The following is a 23,332-nucleotide window of genomic DNA, read 5'->3' as shown; positions in this document are numbered from 1 at the left end:
CTAAGGCTCAGAGGACATGAACCTGTCTTTGTCGTCTCTTTACACGGACGACAATATTCTGCAGAACATTCACAAATTGATCCATGAATGCACTGACGTTACAACTCAGTATGATCTGCGGCAGGAAAAGCTTAACAAAGAAACACGCAATGTTCCTCAGTCACCCCAGCTTTTATCGTCTCCCCGCTCACCAACTAGAATTTTATCAAGGAAGACTCTAGAGTACGAGCCAGTAAGGCATCTAGAAATACTTTCGGTCGAGACTTCTGATGCAGTGTCACAATGCTATGTTTCTACTAAAAGTAATGAAGTTCAATGCACAGTATCAACAGTATTCTCTTACGTACAAACAGAAGAGTATTGCTCTTCACAGACTGACACGCACAAGCGCCGGAACAAGGAGTCAACTAGCCAAAGCCCAACGGACGACCATGCAGCAGCTTTTCTTGCAACAAAGCTCGACGCATGCACGCACACGTTAGCAAAGAAAACAGAAAAATATGCGCAGCTTAAGGAAAGATTTGCCGAGGCCAGAAAACTCAATGAAGAGCTAGTGAAAGAATATACTGCTGCAGAGCAGCGGGCACTTGAATATAAAAAGGAGGCAGAGGTGCTAAGTCAGTATAAGGACGGGGTGGAGCAAAAGCTTCTTCCCAGCTTGAAGGAACTCCAGTGCACAAATGACGTATTAACAGATAATCTTCGCACAGTCATACAGGATAAAGAACGACTCATGCTGGAGGTAGAACAAAAGGATATTATTGCAGTACGGCTACAGGAAGATCTTCAACGGGCGCATGAGCAAATATCCACACTTATGCAACTGCATCCACAAATAGTACTAGCTGAAAAAGCAACATGCAGCAGTGAAGACAATATGGTTTACACAAACACACGTGAGCTTATCACGGACCTTGATGCTAACAATTCCTGTATTGGTCCCAAGAAGGAGCTCTTATCTAAGGGCACTGCAATGGATGATATCCATAGCCAAAGCAGTGTCGACGAAAGAACTAAGGGAAGTCAAACTAAGCAGCGGAAGTTGAGAGACTGTGACCAACAATATGACGTACGGGACACAGATGGCCTTATATGTCCACCGCTAGCCCTAAAAAGTAAGGACATGTGCTCCCAGACACAGCCTGTTGTGCTGACAGCAGAAGAGGAAGCAGTCCAGAAAAACGGTGGCTCAATAGAATGTGATAAATGCACAAAGTTGAATCGACGAATAGTAGAGCTGGAAGCACGGGCAGGAAGCCTCTTGCATGATTTAAAATTGACTGAAGAAGAGAGAGATAAGGCTGACTGTGAGCTAGCTGCTCTAGAAAAGAAGTGTTCCGAAAGAAAAGCGCGCTGTACAGCACTAGATAAAGAACTAAAGTCTCTGAAGGAGGCACTAAAAGAACAGCAAGATCGTGCTAGGGCTGCCGACGAAGCGCTCGAAAAGTGTAAAGCAGATACTACTCGCCTAACAGGAGAGCTAAGCATTCGCGATGCTGAGCTGCTGAAACTAGCAGAAGCATGCACTGCACTTGAGAAGGAGCGCGACAATGCGTATAAGGCGCAAGCAGCTATGCAATATAAACTAGATTCTCTGAAGAGAGTGATACAGGAGGTTAAAGAGTAGCTCTTATATCATAGACTATCTGATAAATCAGAGTAGATGATACACAAGTCCACGGAAACATATAAATATGAATGGAAGAATTAAATTATCCATGGACGAGACAGTCTCTGCAAGGGCAGTAATCATGCTTAGAAGTAAGCTCTGCCCAATAGAGTACCCATACAGTAGGGCGCAAATAAGGGTGGACGATATCCAGAATCCAATGCTGCCCACAAATGTTCTGTTTTTATTTAAACAGGCGTTGTGACATCCTCTACTGAATGGAGACAGCCCGGTACACGTCGTTTTGGTTGAGACTAAGGTGACCGGAATGCTGTTTCTGTAGTGAGATGAAAAATAGCGGCACTTGGGTGATAACTGTTTAGTCGTCGAATCTTTTTTTTCTGATGAATCGGATACTACAATCAGATTAGATTTAAATTTAATATAGAATATATCTTTATAGCGACGGGGAGGAAAGCCAGTAATGTAGGTGAAAATAATAGATGCGTATACAGCGCACGCATCCGCGCAGATAGTTGTCACAACGCCAGCCGACAAAAACGAGTCATAGCTTTGCAGCTTAGTGTCTCTAGCACGAATAAAATAAAGAGTTTTGGACCAAATATTGGATGAATGGTGTGTATCGCCATGAGCATCCGGTGTATGCACAGGAGGGCCAGCAGCTAGCCAAAGGAGAAAGTAGACAGCAGGAAAGACACTCCCATTAAGTAATAGAAAGATATGGGATAGCTCCACGTTTCTGCGCTTATCTACAACAAAGCACTGTGTATACGTGTGAAAGGGGGTCTGCACCTGACCACGCACGGCCTCCAATATACAGAAGCAACCCACGGCTATTGAAGAAAGAACGAAGAAGGCGATTGGATCAGAGAATAGAGATAGAAGCACTATTATGTAGAGGAGATGGAAACCCTTACGACAGAATGCCTGGGTAAGGTCTCTGGAGGCATGTTGTAGCTTCAAGCGGTGCAATTTTGTCTGACAAAGATGGTAGTAGAGCCAGCCTATAATAAAGAATAGGACTAAGTATAACATATACTGTGTTAAATTATCACAACCTGCAATCTTATATGATGACGTTCGGTCGAAATATAAAGGGATAAGGTCTCCTACTCCATAGTACTGTGGCAGGTACTTGGCTATGGCATTTCCCTTCCAGACACTAGTATACCATATATGGCCATAAATAACCAGTATCAGAACGATATATAATAAATCGAACGACCTCGTCTGTCTGTCGATGTCTATACGGGTTGATAGAATAGTTAAACGCTCCGCTGGCAAGGTCTGCGCTTTCTTATGGGCTAAAAAGCGTCTTAACCGCACGTTTTGGCCCTTGGTAGATGCATTTCGAAATTTAATAAAATATAGAGAGCACAGGGACAAGTAAACAGACTGGAGACAGCATCGCGCAGAAGAGAGGGCAGCCCAGTAGTAAGGTGCGCTTGCTTGTAAGGAGCGATTCCAGCCGATTGCTCCGAGCAATCTAGAAAGCAGTATGTTATCTAATAGTATCAATACACTATAAATAAAAATTATATACTGAATCACCATTATAGAGTCGACTACATTGGTGGTGCCAGGGAATGGGGGCAGCAGCAACAAAGCAGTAGAAAGAATGACAATCTGAGAGATGCTATGCAGAAAGTCCAGTTCTACGTGATAGCGAACAACCCAGAGCGTGCAGACGACCGCTGCAGGGAAAAGAGAAAGTGTGGAGACAACCAAGGCACGAAGGAAAAAGGGAAGAGCATTTATATTCAAATTTGATGAAACCAAGAGATAGGCCGTTGCACTGTACACAAATAGCAGAGATGCCCTCAAATTAACTCCATTCGCATACTCCTTACTACCTAAGAATATTACAGACAGTGGTATTACCTTTAACTGCTCCGTCAATCCTCGCGGAATGGGAGAGATAATCATGATTTTTTTGATTCACTTGTGATTAAAGCCTGCCCTACCTCAATCTGCCGGCCAATGGATTGGCTTTCCGTTCAATAATGTCTGTTAGGACTGTAGCGTGTCAATAAAATGAACCCTCAAGAATGGGAGATAGTCCACGGTCTTCAACAAGCGAAAGAAGCGTCCCTAGCTCAAGATTTAGCGCGCCTACGGGCTGAGCTAGCCCACGAGCGAACTCTTGTGCAGCAGATGCAGCTCAATCGTGAGCAGGAGTTGAAGGAGATGTCTGCACGAGAGTTGCATGCCCAGAGCGCTCTTGCTGCATCTCAGCTACGTGTTGAACAGCTCTCTGCTCTAGTTCACGATATGCGGTCAGAGCTAATGGATATACGCAGCGAGAAAGGAGAGCTGGTCAAGAGGCTTGACGCAGCTCGGGAAGAGTATTTAAACATGCAACGGATGAATGCGCAGAGCCGCGAGCGTATCATCGAGCTAGAGACAAAGCAAGCACGCCAAAAGTCTCTTCATGAAGAGGAGGTTTTAAAGATCAGAAAGGCAATGACAGGGGCGTCTTCTATAATGGCCTTAACTAGGGGCCATGACGGTGCAACAGATCCAGGCTACGACGCTGTGGTCGATACTCTTCTCCAGGTATACACCGGCAACATGCAGTATGCGGAACCTGGCGTCCCGTTGCGACGTGAGGATAACGATCTATTGCTCGGAAGAATTGCCTCACTGGCCAGGGAGTTGGATACTACCAAACGGGAGAACAGCAGTTTGAAAGATGAGCGAAGAATTCTGCAAGACAGAATTGTACGATTGGAGAGCTTAACACAGAAAGTAACAGAGCAGGGGTTAATGGCACCAAGTATGAAGCTTTTGATGGCTCAGTTGGAAGATAAGGAGCAGGCCTACAGAAGGCAAGAGGACATGCTTTTGAAGGTTAGAGAAAACTGTCGTATCGCAGAAGACATGCTAGATAAGAAGGAACGAGAGGTCAGATCTCTTAAGTTAGCACTCAAAGATCTAACAGTGACGCTCAAGCAAGTTGATGAGATAAGGGGTACCGTGCGCGCATTGATCCAGGAAGAGACCAAAGCTGAAGTCTTGCACAACAAAGGTAAATTTACATAGCTGCTTGTATCAACTTAAGCTCTTGCTATAGCGCACACTGGGATCTATCACTGAACCCCCTGAAAAAGATCCGCTCTTTCTTTTGGCCTTTGCTTGGCGATAACTATTACCAGTGGAATTGTGCATGTCACGATACATCTCTGTTACGCGACGAGGCTCTGTCGAACTAGTCTTCTCACTGTGTGAGTACGGTCTCTCTTGCCTTTTTATGGATGGCTCTATAACCTCATTGGGTGAGGACTTCGATGAGGACGAAGACGATGATGTTTCCGGAGATGGCACACTTAGAGACCCAGAAGACTCTTCAGAATCAGTAGTAGAGTGGCTAGAGCTGGAGTGAGAGCTAGAGCGAGAACTCGACGAAGAAGAGGAAGAGGAAGAAGATGATGAGGACGAGGACGAGGAAGATGAGGATGAAGATGAAGATGAAGATGAAGATGAGGAGGATGAAGAAGACGAAGAAGAGGAGGAAGACGAGGGAGACTGTGGCCTAGGAGTAGGCTGATGAGACGAAGAAGAAGAAAAGGAAGAATAAAAAGAAGACGAGGTTCCTTCCTCTTGACCTGAAGCCTTTTTTGCCTCTTCTGCAGTGGGTGGAGGTGCCTGTGGGGCTGCTACAGTTGATGAGCTTGTAGAGCATGGCCCACTTGGAAAGATAACATCCAAAGTAAGATGGAGGACCTGACTCAGAATATCTTTTGGAGGATGCCCCCGTGCTTGCATGTCGGCTATATAGCGCCTAATCACGTCTTGCAGAGAGTCTGTTTGCTGATAAGGTGACATGGTGAATTTAATGATTTAAATAAAATGGAGGCAAGAAAGGTATATCTTACCACGCCTATTTACTATGTTAATGGAAAGCCTCACATCGGTCATGTCTTCACAACGCTGCTTGCAGACACTTTGAAGCGCTTTAGAAAACTCCAAGGTTTTGAGACTTACCTCATGACTGGAACCGATGAGCACGGCCAGAAAGTCCAGCAGTCTGCCGAGAAAATGGGACTGCAACCGCAGCAATGGTGTGATAACATGGCTAAGACATTTGAAACGTACTTTCTGGAGAACTTTGGTCTGTGCCCGGATGTCTTTATGCGCACGACGATGCCTAAGCATGTTGAGATGGCTACCAAACTTTGGGAGAAGCTGCGTACTGCTGGACTGATCTATAAAGATAAGTATGAAGGTTGGTATTGTGTTGCCGACGAAGCTTTTGTAACAGAGACAAATCTCAAGGATGGTGTTGATGCTCAAGGGAAGCCATGCAAAGTGTCTGCAGAGTCTGGCCAACCTTGTGTGTTTTTGAGCGAGGAAAACTATAAGTTCAGACTCTCGTCATTTCAGGAGCCCTTGCTCAAATTTTACCAGGACAATCCTGAGATCATCATACCCGCCTTTCGACAGGCCGAAATAGTCTCCTTCATTCACTCGGGGCTTCACGATATCTCCATTTCCCGTTCCAAAGACAAGATCTCATGGGGGATCCCTGTGCCAGGGGACAGTGACCACGTTATGTACGTCTGGATTGACGCACTAGCTATATACCTAACCGCTGCTGATTCTACAATCAATCCAGATGGAACATTTAGCAGTAGGTTGTGGCCTGCCGATGTCCAGTTTTTGGGGAAAGATATTGCCAGATTCCACTGTGTCTATTGGCTTGCGTTTCTAATGGGCGCAAGCATACCGTGTCCTCGACGCTTTTTCATCCATGGGTGGTGGACAATAAATCACCAGAAAATCGGGAAAAGTCTCGGTAATGCCCTCGATCCAATGTCCCTGGTGGAGGCATATGGCTTGGACGGCGTTAAATACTTCATGTTGCGTGAAGGTTCTCCAGCAAATGACCCCGGTATTACGGAGGAACTTATCTCGATGCGTACAGAATCAGACTTAGCGAATGTTCTAGGCAACCTGACCATGCGTTGCACCGCAGATTCGTTACTACCGGACAGAGCCTGGACAGATCCGTCGAAGCTATTTGAAGGCGTAAGCTTTGCACAGATCCGGTCTCTTTGGATGAAAAGTAGAAGGAGCTCTATAGCAGAACTATTGCCAGCTGACGCGGGTGAGCGTGAAAATATTTCTTCTATAATAAAAATCAACGATATCTCTGATCTTCTGGATAAAGGACTTGCGATTTGTGAGGAAGTGACCAACCTTATGGACAATATCGACATTCCAGGAGCTCTTTCCAAGATATTTGAGATTTTAGTTGGGATTAATAATTATATTCAACTGACGATGCCGTGGGTCCTGATCAAGAAGGCGGAAACCAAGAATGGCCATGAATTCGTCATGTACTGCGCTAATGAACTTTTACGTGTCTGTGCAACCCTCTTGCTTCCGTTTATACCACAGAAGGCCCCGCTCATCTTAGACCAACTTGGAGTTTCGAGTGAAGACCGAGTTATTAAAAGGGAAGTCTTGACCATTGGCTACATTGCGCCAGGATTGACGCTGGGTGAGAAATTGCCGCCCCTGTTTCCAAAACAGAGCTCGAAAAAGCAAGGCACTGCACCAGCTCAAGGCAAAGCTAAGAACGGAAAGAAGAAGTAAGCGCTCACTCAGGGTTCATCGGCCAAATAAACTATATGCTATCATATTTGCACACTACTGCGAATACTTCGTTGTCAACCTTGAGCCGTACGATTAGTTGTATGAGTATGTTTTGTAGTGCTGCAGGAGTCTAGTATAATTGTTTTGAGACGTTCTATTTACAACTCTTTTTTCATGGCGGTTTGTAGAAGTTATTACTTGATATTAGTTACATATTTAACAGAGTGCTCGACTGGCAATGTTATTGTTAGCTACCTTATGAAAATAGATTTCCTGTGAATCAAAAGAGCTGGAATATACCAGTGTGTCTTCCTTTAAGTTCCATCATATGGCGCTGTCACCTGATGAACAATTCGGGAGAAATATGTGCGGTACTTGAAGTAGTGCTCTGTGTGTCCGCTCAAAAGATCGTCCACAGTGGGTGCATCAGATGGCAGAAACCTTGGCAAGGAGTCATCGGTGTCTAAGGGTCCCAGTTGAAGAACTCCTGTATCAATGGAATAGGTTTTGAGGATTGGTGCGGGTGGAAAGGGGACTGATATTTTACGAGACTTGGAGTGAACCGAGAATGGAATCTTTAGAAGATGGTTCATCCCGCGAGTGACCTCTACATCAAATCGGGGATATGTGTAGTACACCCTGATGGCAGCAAGAATTGGATCATAATCCTTAATTAGTAGCTCAAGCTCAGTCCAGCGAGCGGCAGATGATGTTATCATAGTCAGTTTTCCGATGAATGTAGTAAGAAGAGATGCAAATCGCCCGTCTGAATTTTTGGCAGAACCAGTTGTAACAGGATACCCTCCTGCAACTAAGCAAGAGTAAATGCATAAGGTAATATGAAGAAAGAAAAAGATCGGCGCTGACGAAAACAGCGCAGAATCAGCCCGTCGTAGCTCTGTCAGAAGGCTTTCCTTAGAGTACTTAGCTAAGTGCTCTTCAACACCTCCACCAAGCCAATTCTGTTCTTCAAGCATTTGGGAAAAGAAACGTATACAAATGTGATCGTGAATTAAGCGACAAAGCCAATTGGAGTGATCGTATGACTCCCGAAGAACACTTCCTGTATCTATGCTAATGATATTGAATGCGTCGACCATGCTTTTGCGAGAGTCCTTAGAAAGCTTCCGTGCACGAGCATCGCATATCCAGCAATGCAATCCCCGCCGTCCAGAAAAGACAAAGAAGTAGTCGTTGAAACCGTGAACACGACAAAAGAGGATAAGGAGAGGGACTGCCAGTTCCATGAAGCGCCAGCACTTGTCACACATGGCTGGTCCGGCACAACAGGTACGAATTCTATCATAGTCACCTGCGTCAATATCGAACACAAGCTCTCGCTCACATGGTGCAAACTCCGGTTGCGTTTTGCGTTGACTCATATCACTCGTATAAACGGGTCCGATGTCAAGCTTGAGCTTAAAGTCCTCTAATGTCTTCGAGGAAAAGCGAAGTATAGATCTGAGCTGTTCTGCATCTGAGATCTCGCGAAATCTGGTGACAAAGGTCTCATCGGTGGCTGTGATTATTTCATAAGACCATTCACGCCTTTGAGTGAGGACGCTTCCATGGTACGTGAGCCACTCAACAATTTCTTCATATGGGTAATAGTTCTCGTAATACACAGCATATGCTGGAGCCAAAGAGGTGTAGCGTTCAGACATGTAAACTTTGTATTTTGGTATACACTTCCTATCAGCTGTTGTATGCGAAGAGCTCTTTGAAGGGCATTAGATGATATACTCGCTAATAGCAGAACAAGACAACCATTCAGAAATTCACATGAAACACTTTAAGGTTCATATCAAGTATCATTTGATTGTCTCATTCCTCAATGGACAACGGAGAAAGACCATGGCCATCAACTATGTAAATATGCGAAAACAAAGACAATCTGATGGTAGGTAGTGAGTCCAGAGCACCGCCGGATCAGTAGCTTCAATGCAGTCTCCAACAAGGTGCGGTAGGGCATCCGAACCAGCTGAGCACTGGACCAGATCCTGGGGGAAGAATGGGACTCCTGTGCATGGCTGAGTTGGACGGGTGTGATGCTGTAAGGTATCCACACATCCATCGATGCCCCCATTGTTTGTGTCACTACATGAGACACACTTTCCTGCCGGTTGTGTAACTTCAACGAGGAAGAACCCAGTCTTGCAGGTCAGACACTTATCCTCGGCAGTTTCAGCTGAGCATGTGGCACAGTTGGCGTGACAGGGGGTGCATGTTACTGAACCAACTCCGGTACTTTTGTATCCCTCCAGGCACTCCGAGCAGGTTGGATTGGCACTTGCTGTCTTCGTGCAAGCCTTACAGCCAGCAATGCCTTTGTTCTTTGGGTCTGATCCGCTGGTATCGCTGCACAAGACACACGCAGCATCACCATCTGCCTTGAAGTGATCAGCATCCTCGCAGCCAGAGCTTATATCGACGCATGTTGTGATGCCATCGATGGCCGTCTTCACCTTCTTATTGTTATTACAGGCAGTGCACTGGGGCTTACTGACAGTCGCATTGTACTTACAGGTAGTACATGCTTGATCTATCGTACTGCATTCCTTGCACGTTCCAGACTCTGGGTCTGGATAAACGGTGCTCGTGCATTGATCACTAGTTACGCAAGTCTTATCACCCTTCAAGTACTTCCCCTCTGGGCACGATGTACACTGATTCTGACCACTTCCATCGCAGGTCAGACAAGTACCATCACACTTGCTACATGCCTGAGAGTCCTTGTAGTACCCTGCTTGACAGGCAGTACACGTGGCTGCCCCCTTATTACTGTCTGACTTGGTGCATGTAGCGCAGCCCTCGACTCCCATATATCCATCTGCTCCCGTGGCATCATGACAGAGGATGCACTCATTACCAGGCTTCTGAGGTGCAGCCGGGTTCTTGAACAGGCCGTTATCTGTCTTACAAGTAGTGCATACTCCATCACTAGCCTTTGTGCATATCACACTATCATCACACTATCACCCCACTATCATCACTCATAGTATTCACTACCTAAGTACCTATGCCTTCCCTCTACATATGAACCACCAGCAGAGGAAGCCCACGAGACCCCCCACGACAGCGATGACAGCGACGGAGATGCCCGCGATGGCGCCGGTAGAAAGGCCGCTCTTGTTCATGCTTCCGCCATTGTTAGTGCCGTCTGTCTTGACATAGCAAGTAACAGCCCCGGAAGAACTGGCTGGCTCCTTGCAGCTCAGACAGTTTGGTACGCCTTTAATGCTTCCATCATCCTTGTCGCATGCTACGCACTTTGTTCCGGACTTATAGTATCCCGGGAAGCACTCCGAACACTGCTGTGAAGGAGCACTTCCTGTACATTTTGAGCAGCCAGCTGGACATGTCGGACAGACCTTTCCACTGGGCTGTTGTCCGTTCGCGCAAGTAGTGCACTCTCCATTGTTAGCTGCCGTGCAGACAGCCTTTCCAGGAAGCTTCGCCACACCATAGCATCCACCAGAAATGAGGGCGTATGCTCCTGTGCACGCCGTGCACTTCCCGCTTGCAGCTGTGCATACACTCGCGTCTCTCCCAATTTTTACTGCTGTGCACACTCCGTCGATTGGGGCATATCCCTCCTTGCACTGGGCACAGTACTTCGCGCCCCCCACGTCAGCCGTGCACTGCCCGTCTGCACAGTTGGTAATGAACGCACCAGTGCATTCCTTGACGCACCTCCCAGTCGCTCCGTTGGCCTCATACAGAAGGGAGTGTCCAGGGTAGCAGGCCGTGCAGGAGGTCTCCTTGTCGTCGGTCTGGCAGCTGGCACACGACGAGTGGCAGGGGGTGCAGACGTTTTGCTTGTCGTATGTCCCGGCGGGGCAGTTGTCCATGCACTCGTCCTTGAGGGGGCTGACCTTCTTACTAGCATGACACTTAGAGCAGGTGACCTTGACTCCTGCTTCAGGAGCAGGTGCTCTAGGTATGCATAGTTCGCAGTCTTCTATGCCACCGCTTCCAGCTTCACTACAGCCAGCACACTTCTTAACACCGTCGACGATTGTCGGGAAGAAGCCCTCGCCGCATCCTGATTCCGCGACGCACTCCATAACGCCTCTATCTATTTTCAAGTAGAGGTCTGCGGCACATTTGGTGCATATGGCGGCCTTAGTGCCACCAATTGATAGTTGCCCTGGCTGAGTACAGGTGACGCACTCGGCCACGCCCGTGTACTTCTTATCGCCAGTAAGCGTCACGCCCGTTGTATCCCCGCACGAAACAACCGAGTCGTGTGCGTTATCAGTGCCCGGCGGCAGGAAGTATCCTTCCTTAGCCTGTGTGCACACTCCAGCATTTGCTGTTTCACACATCGTGTTGCCAGGTGCCTGGCTATCCTTGTAGCATCCGCCCTTGTACATGAAGGACTTATTAGCGCACTGTGTGCACTTCCCATCTTGCTTCCGGGTACACTCGTTATTGTCTGCTGAGCACACTCCGTCCGTTGGGGCAGATTGAGACCCACCGCCGTTGCACTGCGAGCAGTATTTCTTGCCGTTGACGACGGCGCTACAGGCCTTGCAAGTGTTGGGCTCACTGCTAGCTACCTCTTCGCATTCGTCTCCGGCTTGCGCTGCCCGTACTAGCTCGAGTGCGAGACCGGTCAGCAAAAATGCATAGAACATTGCGGCCCGCGCAGCCCTGTCACGCAAGGTTATGGCAGCTCCACTTACCGCGCTTATACCCTTTCATGACGCTTGCCTATGCTGTATGACACACTGACAGAGATTACCCTTCATGTGGGCCTGCGTTGAGAGGTGGGGCCGTGCTGATTCCACCTTCGTGTGACTGGCCGGCTGTGAAACGGACCGATCGATGTAAGCTTCCTCCCTTGTGTTGCAAGGCATACCATAGTAACGGCTACACGGCGGTCATGTTTCGCTCTTCGCTGTGATGTGAGGGTTTCCTGGCGACCAGCTCTCCTGCTGTGCCAGTCACAAGGTCTGCCAAGGGACTCCTAGATTCTCCTGAATGCCTGACCAGCGACCCGATGGAGCCAGCCGTGCAATGTCCAGCAGCCCCGAGCCACGGGTCACCAGTGCATGCCTCGAACACTGTCCCCCCGAGATTCCACTGTTGAAGCCCGGCAGGAGCGATGCCCCGTGGAGGATGGCTACGTTCTATCGCGACGCACTGTGACTGTCCCCCTGCTCAGGGACGCCGTCTGTCATACGACCCAACCCGCTTGCACCACAGACTATTGGTGAACCCGCCCCCTGTCGACTCCCACGCACTGAAGGGCCCTACTGACCACTTTAGAGACCGTCCTTCGCCGGTCGCAGGCCCCTCTAAAGGAACTGGTGCCTCACCTGTTCCTATCTGGGATGGTTCCGCTACGGTGGACAGCCTTCGGGCACGCAATGATGTCCCAGCACCCCTAAAATGGTGGTTCCCCACTTGACCGGCTCTAGCCAGCCGCACCACAGCGTCTCCCAGACACGAGGGGTACCTCCGCGCACTAGAGAAGAGGCAACACTGGGGAGGCTTGATGCTATTCGGGCTGCCCGCTCCCTGCTGGCGAGGGGTAGTAGGGCCGTAGACAAACCAAACCGTTGCTATGCCTCTGGTCGGGTGCCCGGTTCCTCGAGTCGTGGCCGAGGGTGATCATCCAGCCGATACGCAGGGCGGCCACTGATACTGCCATCAATGAAATGCTCTTGTGCGCGAAACTCTCCTAGCAAGGCTAGTCCTCAACTAGCTGGCCAGAGGGCGGGCTACGTGCTATCTGAGAGGATAGCTAAATCTATGTTTTGTCGTAACGGGAAGGTTGGCACCGGATCAGCTCTTTGGGTCTTTGGCATCTTTGACGCGATATCTAACAAGTGCGTTACTGAATGGCTACTTAGAGAATAGAGTCACTGGTGAAATGTCTGCTTACGCTAGCAGTGCCTCGATGGGCCTCAATGTTATTAACAGCCTTTTATATTGTGGTGAGTTCTTTTGCAGCACCTTGTCAGCAAGACGGAGACCACATAGTGACCTGTCAGGTCAATAAGTGCGAGACGGTCGGGTCAGCCGAGATTTGTACCGAGTGCAAGGTCGGAGGCGTCCCGGTCGACGGCTTCTGCCGACCCTTCGGCTCCATCCAGGCCGCGGCGGCCGGGTGCACCAAAGCAGACGGGGCTGCTCTCGACAAGATGACAGCAACCTGCGAGAAGTGCGGCGACGGGTACTTCCTCTTCATGGGCGGGTGCTACAAGACGAGCCTGTGGTCTGAAGTCTGCACAGCAGCCAGTAATGGAGTATGTACTACTTGTAATACAAAGAACGGCCTGTTCAAGAACCCGGCTGCAACAGTGACTCCTGGTAACGAGTGCATCCTGTGCTCCGATGCTACAGATAGAAACGGGGTCATGGGAGTGGAGAATTGTCTCAAGTGCACGGCGCCAGGTGGCAATACAGGAGCAGCCGCGTGCACTGCCTGCAAGGCTGGCTTTTATGGGTCCGGTCCATGCACAAAGTGTCATGACGATTGTGCTACTTGCAGTGGCGCAGCAAATAATCAGTGCACATCTTGTAAGGCTGGAAAGTACCTGAAGACCGATACTAACACTTGCGTAGATGCTGGTAGTTGTAATGGAAACACTTATGCTGATCCAGTGACAAGGACATGCAAGGATTCTGCAATAACTGATTGCACCACGTGTGAGTACAACCCGGCAACTGGGGGCCCAAAGTGCACAGCCTGTGGTAACAGTAAGAAGGTGAAGACAGCCATCGACGGCGCCACAACGTGCGTGACGGTTGCATCCGAATGTGTGGATGAGAATCACTTTAAAGATGACGGTAACACTATGTGTGTGCTATGCAGTGATACCAGCGGGTCAGACCCAAATAAAGGGGTAGCGCAGTGCAAGACATGTACTAAGAATGGAGCTAACAAGCCTGAATGCAAGACATGCCTCGAAGGGTATGTTCTGAAGGGGTCTGGTGCTGACGCCATTTGTGAGTCTTGTGGAAACAACTGTGCAGTGTGTACCGCAGCCAATGATATATCGACTTGTACAGGGTGCCTTCCCGGGTACTTCCTAAAAGCCGAGGGTGGAACAAAAGAGTGCGTCCCGTGTGATGACACAGCCAAAGGTGGTCGTGAAGGCTGTAGTCTATGTTCTAGCAACGGTGGATTTAAGTGCACAGATTGTAAAGCGAACTACAGGAAGCAGTCTAATGGAGATGCAGGCGATGACTATACATGTGTGAAGACCTGCGAGGACCCTACTGTGTGTGGGGGGACGTCTGGAGCCTGCGATGCCATAGTGATCGATGCTAATGGAAAGGAGCATTATTACTGTTCATACTGTGGAGAGACCAATAAGTTCCCCATTGATGGACTATGTACTGATAACAAGGGAACAAATGCTGGGTGTACTGATCATACTTGCAGCTACTGTGCTGCCGGGTTCTTCCTGTACATGGGTGGCTGCTACAAGATTGATACAGTACCAGGAAGCTATATGTGCTCCAAATCAACAACAGCAGGTGTCTGTGATACACCCAATGCCAACAATAGATTCTTCGTTGTCCCAAAGGCAATAAGTGCCGAACAATCTGTGCTGGCTTGTGGCAACCCATTGGGCACAATTGCAGGCGGTAATGCCTACGTCGGAGTGGAGGGGTGCTCCCAGTGCACGGCCCCCGACGCTCGAGCTGATGGCGGCATGGCGGTTGCCACGTGCACGGCCTGCGAGGACGGCAAGAAGCCCGGCAAGAGCGGCACCGGGTGTGTGGCGTGCCCTGATGCTAACTGCAAGAGCTGCACGATGGATGACGTATGTGAAGAGTGTGCTGATGGGTTCAGTCTAGACAATGGTAAGTGTGTGTCTTCTGGCACTAATAAGAGCGGCCTTTCTACCGGCGCCATCGCTGGCATCTCCGTCGCAGCCATCGTCGTCGTCGGGGGCCTCGTCGGCTTCCTCTGCTGGTGGTTCATCTGTCGGGGGAAGGCGTAAGTAGCATCCACTTAGGTAGTAAACGCGTCACTGTACAGCCTACTGCTCTTTCACGATGCCAGTAGACCCTCAAAGCCCGGTTTTTCCTAAGATCTCACCCCTTCTATGCAGCGTGAAAGAGTAGAAAATCCAAAAATAAGCAGCGGGACCGCCCGGCATGTCTACCGCTCTTCTGCCCTGGAGCCAGCAGACGACGGCCCAGATGCCCCCGTTGTGATCGGGACCTGTGTGAGCCTTCCCGGCGGCGCCCCGGCCTGGCTGGCGCTCTAGTCTCCTCAACCAGCTCTGCGCGATCCGGCCCCCCGCCGAACCCTGTGGGCCACCGTACTTCTCCGTGCCTCAATAGCGTCCTCGTCGCCCGAGACCGGCCGGGACGCCCTGGCCGCTGCAGGAGAGGCGCGTCGAGCGATGATCCTCGACCGAGGCCGCCCCCAGCTCCATGGCCATCTGAACGTGCCCGCAGTGGCCGTGCCGCGGCAGTGGATTAGCCCGAGGGCGACCCGTGCCGCCCGATCTACGACCCCTGTTTTTGGATTTCTGCGAAGCAAGGCCTAGTTCTGTCATAGGGCGGCTATAGTAATGGTTAGCATAGCCCGATGGATACAGAGCCGGAGAAGACGCGGACCGGATCTTGTGCTAACTGATGGCGTGCCGTCTACTGTCTACAGCGCAGAGGTGATGCGTAGACGCACCTGCCCCCGCTATAGGTGGTCCTTGCAGTACCAGACCCGGTAGAGTGGGCTGCCGTCAGGAGCCAGCACAGCGGAGGGCGCCATGTGCCGATAGGAGCGTGCCCGGTCGCCCCTGGTTACACCGTAAGCGACGCAAGGGCGGGTAGGCGCGGGTCCCACTGTAGCGACACGTGCAAGACACAGCCGCGCGTCATCAGGGCCTCAGAGAGCACTGGCTATGATACGGAAGGGCTACAGCCAGCCCGTTCCAAAGAAGGGGAGCCACACAGGCCCGAGGATCACGTCTCCGGAGAAGGGAAGTTCTGTCCCGGTGGCCGAGATAATGAAAGGGCGATAACTGGAGTGCCCGCTGACCTGAGCCTGAACAGCTCGTGGCACGCATGAGGCGCTCACGCTGGGGCACAAGCGGACATCCGGCCCCGGGCTGAGTGTGTCCCTTCGGGGAGTCGGTGTAGCAATGGCCCGACGCTCGGCGCGCGACAGGTCTCGCCTCACAGCTCCCGTCGCCACGTCATTGGGCCACCTAATACCAGCCTGGACGCAGCTTGCGGGGCTCTGAGCGGCCCATCGATCCTCGTCCAGCAGAGGGCTGGGCGTGCCTCCGGAGCCCTTGACCACGGCGCCCGGTGACGTGAGCAAGAGCAGCCCCGGCCCTCCGCTCCCGCCTGCAAACCTTCGCATCCACTGCCAGACGACCACACGGGGCTGCAGGATTGCTGCTGCTATTATCTGCCCCAGCGGTGCACCACATCACGAGGCTAGTAACTGTGTGTGGTATGCCCGCAGAGCAAAGTGGGCCGCACACCGGCGATGCAGGCCAAGGCTACCGATACAGGGGCAGTGCGGAACCAGCTGCGACTGCGTAAGCGGCCGCAGTCAGCAACCATATCTGATGATGCGGGGGCCGGTAGTCCTGGACTGCAACCCTAAGGGCTTAATGAAAACGAAGTGTGCATGGTAGCATAGGACGCCGCAGGAGGACAAATTTAGAGAGTTCCGTGCTGGCGTCTGAAGGCAAGGATCCGGGCTGCGGGACACAGCAAAGCACGTCTACTAGGCCCGAGGAACGGCTGCACGGAGGAAGATAGGTCCACCCATCCAAGAGCTGCTCCGGCCCGGCAGCTGAGGGGCGTCCACTGGTACTACCGTGCACGCGGGAGCACTCCTGCCACCCCGTAGAACGGAGAGCAGCACCCCCAGTAGTAAACACATCAAGCGCCGTAATTAGAGGAGCCGTAGCTGCTACACCATGCGACCGACCGAGTGCAGTGAACAGTGTACAGCCGGTGCTGCTCCGGGGGCGCTAACTTGGGACCCCAAAAACTAAAACGCGAACCAAGGGGTCGCATGGTTGTAGGGCCGCAGCCTCCGTGGCCAGCGCCCCGGCATCGGCGCCCGCGGCTTCATCTCGGCCCGCTACAGCGCTCGCTGGGCATGTAGATGTAAGGATGGCCTGGGGTGCTCCGCCGCCTGCCGCACGCAAGTCGGTAATCCGGGGATCCTCCTGCACCGAGGGATCAGTAGGGGGCTCCGCAAGGCGCTCCTTCTCCGGAGCCGTCGGGGGCTCGCTGGGGTCGGCACAGGGACGGGGTCAGAAGCAGACTTGCCTCAGGGGCGCGGCTAGAGCACCCGCTGCTGGACGAGGCCTGCTCGGGGCGTGCCGCGGCGTCTGATTGGATCAGCGCCACAACCCGAGAAGAGTCGACTGCACCTGCTGCATTTCGATTTGGCTTTGGGGCGTGCGGGGTGCTATTCTACGAGGGCGGGGAGCAGCCCCTGGAGCTCCTGCGAGTGCACGTGAGAGTACGCCGAACTGCCTGTCCGACGAGATCCTGCGGAAGAGCTGCAGCCCGTCCCTGTAGCGTTGCAACTGTGGAAATGCTGCCAGTAGATAGGGCGTCCTCCGGCGGAGATACAGGAGAGCCCCGCCACCCCGGCCAGCGAGGGCCTGCCTGCAAAGACGGCACGCTCGCCGGTCCGTGCGCCTCCTTCAACGTGGGGCCCGTCGAACCGGTCTCGATGATCTGCACGGTGATCCTGAGGAGCTCCCAAGCTGGGCGTGCTCTCCGTGGCAGACTATTGCCCGCAGGAGCCGCGGAAGGCCTCTGCAGCCCTGCCTATGTACGATCCCGAGCGGCCCAATGCCGGCAAGAGGCGTGCGTGACGCTGGCAAGGCCTCGGCCGCCCATCAGCCTGGGGCCGTGGTGAGGAACATGTTAAAGGTAATGCCCGCACGCACGGCCTCCCAGCCTGGAGAACGCCGCATCCCGATCCGCGCGAGCGCCGACGTTCCAAACTTTTTATTCCACCTTGCCATGTGCATTCGCCGGCCGTCGGTCCGTGTGCCGGGTCGTCGAACAGGACACGCGTCTTCCTGTTAGCGCCGCGACTGAGGCGGCCGGGGAGGAGCCGGTGCGAGGGCTGAGCCTGTTCGGGCGCCCCGGACCTGTGCGCTCCTTACGTGCATCCCACGATGATTCACTCCACCCGGCTACCTTTAGGGCTGTGCTGCTGGGCGCACTCAGAGCCCGCACGGCAGCCCGCCCAGGCCAGGCTCTCTGAGGATGGGATGATTGTAGACAACAGACAGGGGCTCTCCTCCACTGGTGCAGAGGGACAACTAGGGGCCCTGTGTGATCGTTGCCTCCGTGTCTCGGGGAGTGCAACGCAGGCTGGAGATCAGACCAGCCCGGCGACCAGAGCAGAGCCCGTCACAAGTGCAAGGCGGTGGGCGTGGGTGTCATCCAGCAACCAGAGGGATACCACAGTGAGAAGACAGGGACACAAGGACGTTCTCAACCACCTATGGGATGGACGGCTCCCCACTCCAGAGACGCCAGGAGGGCCCCGCGGGCACCGAGAGTTCTGTCCGGCCCTCGCTGTCCTGTGGCAGCCAATGAATACCCAGCAACTGCCGCCTGTCAGCCTATTTCCAATCACCAACTGGACCCACTGTGGGACCAGAGTGACTGCGACTGAGAAGGCGTGCTACCCCAGAACCACGGTTGGACGGACACCGAGGGGCAACAGAGGCGACTATCACTAGTTCCAGAGAGCCACAGTGACAGAAGACATATCCGCTCCCAGGGGAAGCAGCGACCAAAGACAAATAACGACGCTCCCTCATAGCGAGCCACGGCCTCATCCACTTCCTATTGCCAAGATAGACTCTCACCGAATCAGGACCGCCAGTGGAGCCAGAGCGCCAACGGCTACTGCCGTCGAGTCAGGTGGAAGCCTTGTAAAACGAACACAAAGGCCCGCCCTCGCCCGCTATGAAGCAGGACCAAAGGGGAGGCCACCGCTAGCGGAGCACACGAGGCCGTGAACCGGATGTCCGCTTGTGTCCCAGAGTGAGCGCCTTGCATGCGTGCCACGAGCTGTTCAGGCTCAGGTCAGCGGGCACTCCAGTTATCGCCCTTTCATTATCTCGGCCACCGGGACAGAACTTCCCTTCTCCGGAGACGTGATCCTCGGGCCTGTGTGGCTCCCCTTCTTTGGAACGGGCTGGCTGTAGCCCTTCCGTATCATAGCCAGTGCTCTCTGAGGCCCTGATGACGCGCGGCTGTGTCTTGCACGTGTCGCTACAGTGGGACCCGCGCCTACCCGCCCTTGCGTCGCTTACGGTGTAACCAGGGGCGACCGGGCACGCTCCTATCGGCACATGGCGCCCTCCGCTGTGCTGGCTCCTGACGGCAGCCCACTCTACCGGGTCTGGTACTGCAAGGACCACCTATAGCGGGGGCAGGTGCGTCTACGCATCACCTCTGCGCTGTAGACAGTAGACGGCACGCCATCAGTTAGCACAAGATCCGGTCCGCGTCTTCTCCGGCTCTGTATCCATCGGGCTATGCTAACCATTACTATAGCCGCCCTATGACAGAACTAGGCCTTGCTTCGCAGAAATCCAAAAACAGGGGTCGTAGATCGGGCGGCACGGGTCGCCCTCGGGCTAATCCACTGCCGCGGCACGGCCACTGCGGGCACGTTCAGATGGCCATGGAGCTGGGGGCGGCCTCGGTCGAGGATCATCGCTCGACGCGCCTCTCCTGCAGCGGCCAGGGCGTCCCGGCCGGTCTCGGGCGACGAGGACGCTATTGAGGCACGGAGAAGTACGGTGGCCCACAGGGTTCGGCGGGGGGCCGGATCGCGCAGAGCTGGTTGAGGAGACTAGAGCGCCAGCCAGGCCGGGGCGCCGCCGGGAAGGCTCACACAGGTCCCGATCACAACGGGGGCATCTGGGCCGTCGTCTGCTGGCTCCAGGGCAGAAGAGCGGTAGACATGCCGGGCGGTCCCGCTGCTTATTTTTGGATTTTCTACTCTTTCACGCTGCATAGAAGGGGTGAGATCTTAGGAAAAACCGGGCTTTGAGGGTCTACTGGCATCGTGAAAGAGCAGTAGGCTGTACAGTGACGCGTTTACTACCTAAGTGGATGCTACTTACGCCTTCCCCCGACAGATGAACCACCAGCAGAGGAAGCCGACGAGGCCCCCGACGACGACGATGGCTGCGACGGAGATGCCAGCGATGGCGCCGGTAGAAAGGCCGCTCTTATTAGTGCCAGAAGACACACACTTACCATTGTCTAGACTGAACCCATCAGCACACTCTTCACATACGTCATCCATCGTGCAGCTCTTGCAGTTAGCATCAGGGCACGCCACACACCCGGTGCCGCTCTTGCCGGGCTTCTTGCCGTCCTCGCAGGCCGTGCACGTGGCAACCGCCATGCCGCCATCAGCTCGAGCGTCGGGGGCCGTGCACTGGGAGCACCCCTCCACTCCGACGTAGGCATTACCGCCTGCAATTGTGCCCAATGGGTTGCCACAAGCCAGCACAGATTGTTCGGCACTTATTGCCTTTGGGACAACGAAGAATCTATTGTTGGCATTGGGTGTATCACAGACACCTGCTGTTGTTGATTTGGAGCACATATAGCTTCCTGGTACTGTATCAATCTTGTAGCAGCCACCCATGTACAGGAAGAACCCGGCAGCACAGTAGCTGCAAGTATGATCAGTACACCCAGCATTTGTTCCCTTGTTATCAGTACATAGTCCATCAATGGGGAACTTATTGGTCTCTCCACAGTATGAACAGTAATAATGCTCCTTTCCATTAGCATCGATCACTATGGCATCGCAGGCTCCAGACGTCCCCCCACACACAGTAGGGTCCTCGCAGGTCTTCACACATGTATAGTCATCGCCTGCATCTCCATTAGACTGCTTCCTGTAGTTCGCTTTACAATCTGTGCACTTAAATCCACCGTTGCTAGAACATAGACTACAGCCTTCACGACCACCTTTGGCTGTGTCATCACACGGGACGCACTCTTTTGTTCCACCCTCGGCTTTTAGGAAGTACCCGGGAAGGCACCCTGTACAAGTCGATATATCATTGGCTGCGGTACACACTGCACAGTTGTTTCCACAAGACTCACAAATGGCGTCAGCACCAGACCCCTTCAGAACATACCCTTCGAGGCATGTCTTGCATTCAGGCTTGTTAGCTCCATTCTTAGTACATGTCTTGCACTGCGCTACCCCTTTATTTGGGTCTGACCCGCTGGTATCACTGCATAGCACACACATAGTGTTACCGTCATCTTTAAAGTGATTCTCATCCACACATTCGGATGCAACCGTCACGCACGTTGTGGCGCCGTCGATGGCTGTCTTCACCTTCTTACTGTTACCACAGGCTGTGCACTTTGGGCCCCCAGTTGCCGGGTTGTACTCACACGTGGTGCAATCAGTTATTGCAGAATCCTTGCATGTCCTTGTCACTGGATCAGCATAAGTGTTTCCATTACAACTACCAGCATCTACGCAAGTGTTAGTATCGGTCTTCAGGTACTTTCCAGCCTTACAAGATGTGCACTGATTATTTGCTGCGCCACTGCAAGTAGCACAATCGTCATGACACTTTGTGCATGGACCGGACCCATAAAAGCCAGCCTTGCAGGCAGTGCACGCGGCTGCTCCTGTATTGCCACCTGGCGCCGTGCACTTGAGACAATTCTCCACTCCCATGACCCCGTTTCTATCTGTAGCATCGGAGCACAGGATGCACTCGTTACCAGGAGTCACTGTTGCAGCCGGGTTCTTGAACAGGCCGTTCTTTGTATTACAAGTAGTACATACTCCATTACTGGCTGCTGTGCAGACTTCAGACCACAGGCTCGTCTTGTAGCACCCGCCCATGAAGAGGAAGTACCCGTCGCCGCACTTCTCGCAGGTTGCTGTCATCTTGTCGAGAGCAGCCCCGTCTGCTTTGGTGCACCCGGCCGCCGCGGCCTGGATGGAGCCGAAGGGTCGGCAGAAGCCGTCGACCGGGACGCCTCCGACCTTGCACTCGGTACAAATCTCGGCTGACCCGACCGTCTCGCACTTTTCGTGTGCGCAAGTGGTCAGGTGATTCCCATCTGGCTGACAAGGCGCCATGAGCGCGCTTGCCATGAACAGGGGTATCAGTTGGAACATTAGAGGGTCCTCTGCGGTGGCCCCTGCGCCGGCCATGGACGCACCCTGATGCCACCGTCTGTGCCGAGCCACCTCTCAGCCCCCGGCCCGCCGTCCCCGATGGAAGAGGGGGGAGCCGTGTCCTTGTGCACTTGCCATGCGCTCTGGCACTGGCATGCTCGAGGCTGGCCTTCCTCTGTCTCGACGGCGACGCCTGCCCCCAGCGGCCCCTGCCCGTCTGTGGCCACCCAGCACGGCACACGGGGGGAGCGCTGTTCCACCCCTACCTTGGAGCCCCTGTCTCGACTCGGCCCACAGCACCAGAGCGTGGCGATCTTCCACTCTTGGGCGCCGCACAGCCCGTCTCCGTGCCCAAGCGGCTCACCCCAGGCATTCACACGACGGAGACCCCCGCGGCAGTGCTACCGGCAGGCGGGCTGTGCTGATGTCCGGCCCGGCGCAGAGCCCAGAAGGCTCAGAGGTCATGGCTCCTTGATGACTGCCATGTCGTTCTCCTCGCTCGGTTGACATGCACCCTGCTAGAAGGCTCCCACTTACTCGAGCTCGTGCCCCCCTGTAGTGATTCTGCTCAACCATCAGCGAGGGTCCCGGTCCTCCTCCCAATAGGCCGGCCTCAGACCCCTCGTGATCTGCCAGACCGGGCAGAGTGATCGTGGTACCCATCAGAGGCCGAGCCGACAGGCCCGCAGTGCAGCGCCCCTGGACCCACGGAGATCGTTCACTCCCCCAGTGGCCGTAGCTTCCTCCGCTCTGCTGACAGTCCTCCAGCGAGGGCATGTCGTTGTGGGGCAGTCTTCTCGTCTGTTGCTGTCACACAGGGCTCAACCGGTGACCGTCGGACAGTCCCGATGGCATGCCTGAAGCCCCGCCACGGCAAGAGGGCAGCACACGGGGCGACCCTTACGCTGCTGCAGCTTGCAGTGGCAGAGAGACCCCCTGCCCGAGAGGCCCGTGCAGTGGCT

The 23,332-nt window shown here is 53.2% G+C and overlaps 10 protein-coding genes across 10 annotated transcripts; 4 read left to right on the top strand and 6 right to left on the bottom strand.

The window, feature by feature from the left end:
* Window positions 1–16: 16 nt before the first annotated feature.
* GL50803_008623 (uncharacterized protein) lies at window positions 17–1,627 on the top strand (the record flags this gene model as incomplete). The annotated part of the gene is made up of 1 exon (XM_001704168.1): window positions 17–1,627. The coding sequence occupies one exon, from the start codon at window positions 17–19 to the stop codon at window positions 1,625–1,627; it is 1,611 nt and encodes a 536-aa protein (XP_001704220.1).
* Window positions 1,628–1,654: 27 nt separating this feature from the next.
* On the bottom strand, window positions 1,655–3,556 carry GL50803_008625 (uncharacterized protein; the record flags this gene model as incomplete). Its single annotated transcript, XM_038046369.1, has 1 exon — window positions 1,655–3,556. One exon carries the CDS (start codon window positions 3,554–3,556, stop codon window positions 1,655–1,657), a length of 1,902 nt encoding a protein of 633 aa, XP_037901546.1.
* Window positions 3,557–3,664: 108 nt separating this feature from the next.
* Window positions 3,665–4,672, top strand: GL50803_008626 (uncharacterized protein; the record flags this gene model as incomplete). Its single annotated transcript, XM_001704169.1, has 1 exon — window positions 3,665–4,672. One exon carries the CDS (start codon window positions 3,665–3,667, stop codon window positions 4,670–4,672), a length of 1,008 nt encoding a protein of 335 aa, XP_001704221.1.
* A 9-nt stretch (window positions 4,673–4,681) lies between these two features.
* Window positions 4,682–5,455, bottom strand: GL50803_008627 (uncharacterized protein; the record flags this gene model as incomplete). The annotated part of the gene is made up of 1 exon (XM_001704170.1): window positions 4,682–5,455. The coding sequence occupies one exon, from the start codon at window positions 5,453–5,455 to the stop codon at window positions 4,682–4,684; it is 774 nt and encodes a 257-aa protein (XP_001704222.1).
* Window positions 5,456–5,479: 24 nt separating this feature from the next.
* GL50803_0022204 (Methionyl-tRNA synthetase) lies at window positions 5,480–7,228 on the top strand (the record flags this gene model as incomplete). The annotated part of the gene is made up of 1 exon (XM_001704172.1): window positions 5,480–7,228. One exon carries the CDS (start codon window positions 5,480–5,482, stop codon window positions 7,226–7,228), a length of 1,749 nt encoding a protein of 582 aa, XP_001704224.1.
* Window positions 7,229–7,542: 314 nt separating this feature from the next.
* On the bottom strand, window positions 7,543–8,892 carry GL50803_00114670 (DNA primase small subunit; the record flags this gene model as incomplete). The annotated part of the gene is made up of 1 exon (XM_001704173.1): window positions 7,543–8,892. The coding sequence occupies one exon, from the start codon at window positions 8,890–8,892 to the stop codon at window positions 7,543–7,545; it is 1,350 nt and encodes a 449-aa protein (XP_001704225.1).
* A 201-nt stretch (window positions 8,893–9,093) lies between these two features.
* On the bottom strand, window positions 9,094–10,050 carry GL50803_0013728 (High cysteine protein; the record flags this gene model as incomplete). Its single annotated transcript, XM_001704174.1, has 1 exon — window positions 9,094–10,050. The coding sequence occupies one exon, from the start codon at window positions 10,048–10,050 to the stop codon at window positions 9,094–9,096; it is 957 nt and encodes a 318-aa protein (XP_001704226.1).
* A 195-nt stretch (window positions 10,051–10,245) lies between these two features.
* Window positions 10,246–11,868, bottom strand: GL50803_0013727 (VSP; the record flags this gene model as incomplete). Its single annotated transcript, XM_001704175.1, has 1 exon — window positions 10,246–11,868. The coding sequence occupies one exon, from the start codon at window positions 11,866–11,868 to the stop codon at window positions 10,246–10,248; it is 1,623 nt and encodes a 540-aa protein (XP_001704227.1).
* A 1,278-nt stretch (window positions 11,869–13,146) lies between these two features.
* GL50803_0050375 (VSP) lies at window positions 13,147–15,192 on the top strand (the record flags this gene model as incomplete). The annotated part of the gene is made up of 1 exon (XM_038046148.1): window positions 13,147–15,192. One exon carries the CDS (start codon window positions 13,147–13,149, stop codon window positions 15,190–15,192), a length of 2,046 nt encoding a protein of 681 aa, XP_037901545.1.
* Window positions 15,193–20,324: 5,132 nt separating this feature from the next.
* Window positions 20,325–22,370, bottom strand: GL50803_00112113 (VSP; the record flags this gene model as incomplete). The annotated part of the gene is made up of 1 exon (XM_001704784.2): window positions 20,325–22,370. One exon carries the CDS (start codon window positions 22,368–22,370, stop codon window positions 20,325–20,327), a length of 2,046 nt encoding a protein of 681 aa, XP_001704836.2.
* Window positions 22,371–23,332: the final 962 nt, after the last annotated feature.

The sequence above is a fragment of the Giardia intestinalis genome, chromosome 1 (assembly GCF_000002435.2).
Source record: "Giardia intestinalis strain WB C6 chromosome 1, whole genome shotgun sequence".
In the NCBI taxonomy this organism is placed as follows: Eukaryota; Fornicata; order Diplomonadida; family Hexamitidae; genus Giardia; species Giardia duodenalis.
The sequence above is the reverse complement of the archived record's forward strand: the minus strand, read 5'-3'. Positions and strand labels throughout refer to the sequence as shown.